Source organism: Lolium perenne, chromosome 4, assembly GCF_019359855.2.
Source record: "Lolium perenne isolate Kyuss_39 chromosome 4, Kyuss_2.0, whole genome shotgun sequence".
NCBI classification, from domain to species: Eukaryota; Viridiplantae; Streptophyta; class Magnoliopsida; order Poales; family Poaceae; genus Lolium; species Lolium perenne.
This window is the reverse complement of record NC_067247.2, coordinates 317,070,710-317,076,561: the sequence shown is the minus strand read 5'-3', so window position 1 is coordinate 317,076,561 and position 5,852 is coordinate 317,070,710. Positions and strand designations below refer to the sequence as shown.

General features: G+C 43.6%; 1 protein-coding gene across 2 annotated transcripts; it reads right to left on the bottom strand.

Annotated features, from left to right (window-relative positions):
* Positions 1–1,089: 1,089 nt before the first annotated feature.
* LOC127296213 (long chain base biosynthesis protein 1a) lies at positions 1,090–5,239 on the bottom strand. 2 transcript variants are annotated; one of them, XM_051326249.2, is made up of 13 exons: positions 4,975–5,239; positions 4,276–4,433; positions 4,107–4,201; positions 3,905–3,996; positions 3,297–3,390; positions 3,143–3,215; positions 2,921–3,053; positions 2,576–2,750; positions 2,282–2,422; positions 2,068–2,163; positions 1,823–1,964; positions 1,539–1,666; positions 1,090–1,451 (listed from the first exon to the last, which is right to left on the bottom strand). In XM_051326249.2, exons 2-13 carry the CDS (start codon positions 4,385–4,387, stop codon positions 1,275–1,277), a joined length of 1,458 nt encoding a protein of 485 aa, XP_051182209.1. In that variant the 5' UTR covers positions 4,388–4,433; positions 4,975–5,239; the 3' UTR covers positions 1,090–1,274. The 2 variants fall into 2 exon arrangements, with proteins under 2 accessions (XP_051182209.1, XP_051182210.1); XM_051326250.2 differs by lacking the exons at positions 4,276–4,433; positions 4,975–5,239 and having other exon boundaries at positions 3,922–3,996; positions 4,107–4,158.
* Between the last annotated feature and the right edge of the window lie 613 nt (positions 5,240–5,852).

Here is a 5,852-nt window from a genome sequence, read left to right as displayed (position 1 = left end):
CCATGGGGTGCTAGGGGACTATTTTTGCACTCGCGACGGCTCACACGGCTAGGAATGATGGATTAGAAAATTTTGGGCACTCACCGAGCAACCCAAAAGGCCCCTGGAAAATTGGTTAACCAAGATGGCAAGATGTAGAAAGTATAGAAACATGATGAGAACGAGAGCACTGAACAAATATATTTTTTTATAAAGAAAATATATTAATACCGCGAAGATACCAATTTCAACTAAACTCTGCAACAACATCTGCACATAGTAAAAAAAGAAGCTAAAAAGAAAAAGTCCTGCTGGTGTTCCAGTTCTTACAACAACAGCAGAAACATCACCCTAATAACACCTGAAGTCCAAGTTCTTTAAAAATGACGCCTTCAAGAAGGAAACCGTGCATAAGTGTCGTCGTCGCTCGATCATAGGTTTTCACCTTGAAGAAAGTCTCCGTTCTCAAAACAATAACTTCAACAAGATCATTGCTAGACACAACCGGCCCCACTCTCATGTCGCTACTATGAAACCCAAAATATCAAGTAAGTTCACCATCAATGCAAAGCCTCAAACTACCAGCACTAGCCCTCAAAACTCAGATTCCATATCATTCTCCGCCTCTCACTTCAGCATGAAACCAAAAAGACATGTCCTATAATGACAATAGATAGCAAAGTTTCGCGCCACTCCTCCTAAACCAAATGGTCAGAAGAAAAACAAGGGAGCACACGACTAAATTCTATCCGGTCCAGCAATCTCCAGGCATGAATCGCCCAAAAGAGTTCGTCGGTGAAGCCTTTCGAACTTGACACCCCGGCCAGATCAATCGAGGACAAGCATCGAGTTTACGACATGGAAATCAGTGAAGTGTACATCACCGGCGTGGCATCTCTAGCCACAAAGCTTATAATATTTTCAGTAACAACACCAATTGATCAGATATGTACATGACTGTACATTCACCGAGTAGAAAAGTCCATGTTCCTATATATCTCGTGCATTGCATTTATCCGATAGTGGATGTCGCTGTTCTCTGCAGAGAGAAAAATGACGATTGTATGTGTATTCACGTAAACAAGGTGCAGAGAGTATGAATACATGATAAGAGCACTGAAGAAATATATATCTAGTGTACAACATGGATATCAGTGAAATGTACAGCAAAAGCGTGGCATCTCCAGCCACAAAGTTTACAAAAATTTCAGCAACACGAGTTGATCAGATCTAGAAATGTACATAAATGTTATGTACATATACCAAACACACTCAGTCTTCAAGGGAATCCAGGATCAACTGTGGTCTGAAAGGACGGACGCAGAAATCCTCTTCAAGGATGAACATACTTTGGAGATATCTGATTCCGTGTGACCAGCTGACACGAACAGGCGGATTCCAACTGGAAGCTTGCACCTGTCCAAAGTTGACCTCTTCGATGCCACCACGTAAACTGAATCTTCACTCAAAGCCTGTTGGAGAAAGGATTTGTGAATATGTGCTTATGCAAATCCATGTAAATCACATCTGGACGTCTTAGGTAGTCCATTCCAACCTACCTGTGCAGCGATAGTTTCAAGAAGATCTAGGTCAGTGGTCAGAGACCCTGTCGATTTCTTTAGCTTGAGGAAGACGATAGGTGACAGAACATGGCTAGAAATTTCAAGCCCTGGTGTACCTGACAGTCCTGCAATCAAATTCATAAACGAAATCAAGGTGAGTGGCAAATATACTGTGCATGGATAAGATTAATCATGACATGGCTTATTGTACTTCCCGCGTATCATGGGTTGTACATCTAGTTCCACAACTAGTAGTTAATTGACAAGTCAAACATCTTTACCTTTATGCAGAAGAGCAACTTTGCTCCTTAGGTTGGCTAGAACTGAATGATTCTCCTCCAAATAATTTACAGCGGAAACTGCCGCAGTGGCAAGATACGGTGGCAGAGAGGCAGAGAAAACATAGCCGGCACTGCTTAGACGCTGCAAAAATGTAACTCCTTAATCATTCAAAGCTCATAAATGTTTAACGACACAAAGTTTGTTTATCTCAACTGATGTTTCAGCGATCTGAAATTGCATCTACCTGATGATCAACAACCCTGGCACTTCCTGTACAGAAGCCACCATCGGTAGCTAATGCATTTCCCATTCCAGCAGTGATAATGTCGATTTTGTCAATCTGCACAATGTAAGAAAATTTCAGAAATCGAAAGAACCATGCCAGAAGGATCCAGCTCTTCAGTTTTGCAGCAGAGTATTTTCTTCTTTAACACTAGGAGTAAACACCAAACACTCACTGGAACTCCATAATGCTCAGCAAGGCCTCGTCCAGACTTGCCAAGAACACCAAACGAATGACTCTCCTCCAGAATAACACGGAACCGATATTTCTCCTTCAATTTGATTATCTCATCCAAGGGGGCAATTTGACCAGAATTCTGCAGTCACCACAAGAGGGGGTTTCATCGGAAGGTTTATATCTAAAATATTTCATGGGTTTACAATCAGGATAACTATTTAAAGTTGAAAACCTGCACAAATAATTAAAAAACCACAGTTATCTAACACAATAATCACGAAAGGACACACACCTGGTAGATAGATTCCACAACAATGTAGCGTCTAATATTCTCAGTACGTTTGTTCCGACGAGTTAGTTTTTCCAAAGTGCTAGCTAGTGAAGCCATATCATTATGCTTGAAATAAACAACAGTACTTCTTGAGAGGTAGAGACCATTTTGCACTGCCCAGTGAACACCTTCATCACTGCAATGAAAAATAGAAAAATGGCTTCAGTTCAACTGGGAAAAATGATATTCAATGCAAAGTGGTAGCCAGGTATAAGCTGACAAACTGAAAACGTGAGAACAAATGTCTGTCTGCCTGAAGATAATATGCTCTATGATCTCAAGGAATTAAAAGGAAGGTTTACTCACGCCACTATGATATCTCCTTTCTTACAAAAGGCAGGTATCACACTGAATATGGTAGATATCCCATACGAATACAGAATGGAGTCCGGCGTTCCAAGGAAGTTAGCTATTTTTGCCTCACAGTCAAGGTGGACATCTGCAAGTGTTCCACGTTCAAAAAGTAAGCTCCTTCATACTTGCACTAGAGGTACTTGGCTGTGAAGATGCACAGAAAAATGTACAAACCAATTGTTCCATAAAAGCCACGTGGACCACAGGATCCAACGCCATATTTCTCCAACGAACCAACACAAGAATCCTGCATTCCACTCACATTTATAAGATATTCTGGACGAACTAAGTTGTCACAAATACTGTCAAAGTTACAGTTTTCTCTTACGGTAATTTTCTCATTGCCAATTAAACCAAGGTAGTTTGCTGATGCAAAGTTTACAACTTCCTTCCCATCAATGGTCGTATGTGGTCCAGCAGCACTGTATAAGAAATCAACACATTGCAGTGTTAACCGTGGCCCCCAGAAGTCAAATAAAGTGCATATTGCATATGTCCAGCAACTGCACATATCCTGTAATCATAACCTGATCCAAATGTAAATATCTACATTTCAAATTCCATGGATCTCAGAAATGGATTTAGAATAGATTGACAAACACATACAAGAAAAATCTCTAGCATGATATCTGCCTATGGTGAGCTTTGATTAAAACATAATATCATTTGTATAAACTTCTGCAAGAGGTTATTTTCCATTATCTATTTCTTTCGCAGAAACTTAAACAATAACCAAGACAAAGGACAGCATAGATGTTCCATGTTAAGAATTACTTAACAGAGCAATGCCAATGCTAGGAGTTTGCATGTTATTCCTAAAATTTACAGGTGCACAGGCATGAAACATGAATAGGAAAAAAGAAAAGGGAAAACTACCGGCACAAATTAGCAAACCGACAGGATTTACATCTTAAGAAATTAAGACATCACACAAACCTTTCCAAGATTGGTACCTCAATTCGAGCCCCCTCTTTGATTGGAGGACACAAAGGTTCTGGTTCCCATTCATCACATAGCTCATCAACTTCCTGCAGAGATAAAATTGCAAACTCTTACGAAAATGTTTAATGAAGCGATGACCAAAACCAATACTTTGAACATGAAAAGACATTGGTCAATGGTCAGAAAACCACTCTACCTTTTCACTAAGTGGCTTCTTTGGAGGTTTGTAGCTCTTCCTAGAAAGCTGAAACACTATGACTGCAATAAGAAGTCCTTCCACAACTAAGTGACCTGAAATATTAGGCCACTCAAAATGTCAAAAACTATACCAACACCATAACCATATATGGATAAAAGGGGCTTACCGTCAATATGAACACCGAAGACGACCGCACGGGCAAGAGGAGCGTTGAATGCAGCTGAGACACGAGCAAGCACCACCGTGGTGGCATTGACAATCGGCAATGCCATGTCCATTTCCTAACTCTATGGTGAGCTTTTTCTAACACACAGCCTTTCAAACCTGTGAAACAAGCAGTGTTAGTACAACTCAATTAACCAGATCGATCACAGAAAAAAAAAAAAAAACAGAATCTAAACTTAGAATCCAGACAAATCTGAACCAAAAGATTGGACAAACACAAAGGGCCTTGTTTAACTTAGACTACTTATGCAACAGTTACATGAAGAAATCGCTCGGATCCAATCTGAGAGCAACTCCATAAAGTTCCTAACTTTCCACTTTCTGCACGCCCGTAGTCCAAATCTCAACCGCTACGAGGGGCGGTCCAGCAAAATAAAGCTGGCGAAGGCCTAGCCTTGCTGCCCCAGACCCGGACGGCCGCAGCCTGCGGCGGAGATCTCAAAGATGATGCCGCTCATGACCACGCCGCGTTTCGTTTGGTTGGGGATGAAATTGAGCTGATGTACGCGAAACTCAAGGGAAGACCCATCTTACCTCTGACCAGCGTCATTGGTGTTGTCACGAATTCCCAGAACTTAAAATTCTAAATCAACAGTCTACCACTCAATGAAAGAGCACAAGAAACAGAAGCCCTCCTCACCTGGGACGGCGCCCAAATCCAATGCGCTCCACGACGGGACGGCGGTGCTCGTGACAGCAGCGCGAGATGGCAGTGCGGCAATGATAGACAGTACGGGGTTATATATGGGAGAGCAGAGGAGGGCGAAGGATTCGAACAAGTCAGTGCCGGAGAGAGACGATACGAGACGAGACGACGACGACGATGAGCAATAGAATACGGAGGAGTAGATGAGTTTTGTGTTGAGTGGGCTTGGGTTTGTGTTGGAGCGGAGGTCGTGTTCGGCTGGCTGGGTGGGCTGTCTTTTCAACCCCTACTACTATTCGGCCGGCCAGCGTTAATGAGGAACGTTCAGGTTTGTTCGGCTCACAGGATTGACTTGACGCCCCCAAGTCGCCTGCGACCTGGAGGTGGCGATGCGAGGCCGTGGTGCCGCTTGGCCAAGCGAGGGAGGGACCGATGGGAAAGGTAGCCGAGGGGAGTAGACGGGCGGAGCATAGAGCAGCGGCCTGCGTGCAGGGAGAGGATGCTGGCGTGAATGCGTGGCCGGGCCGGAAACATCGACGACGATCCACTCTGCATCAAGCTGCTTCCGGACAAGTTCGCTGAGTTTGTTGATGGCGTCGAGTCGGCGTAGTTATAGTTATTGGAGGCCAGCTGCAACTTCTGCCGGTGAAATGTGGAGGTCTTGTTCGACGGGCAGGACAAGATGTATGTGCACACGGGGTGGAACAAGTTCGCCCACGACCTCGAGCTCGAGCCCAGCTGTCGGCTCACCTTCCTCTATGAGCGTGATGGCGAGATGATCATCAAGATGTTCGACGACACAGCGTGCCGCAGACACTACCACATCGGCGAATCCGGCTCAGACACCGATAGTTAGATCTTAGAGTATTCTT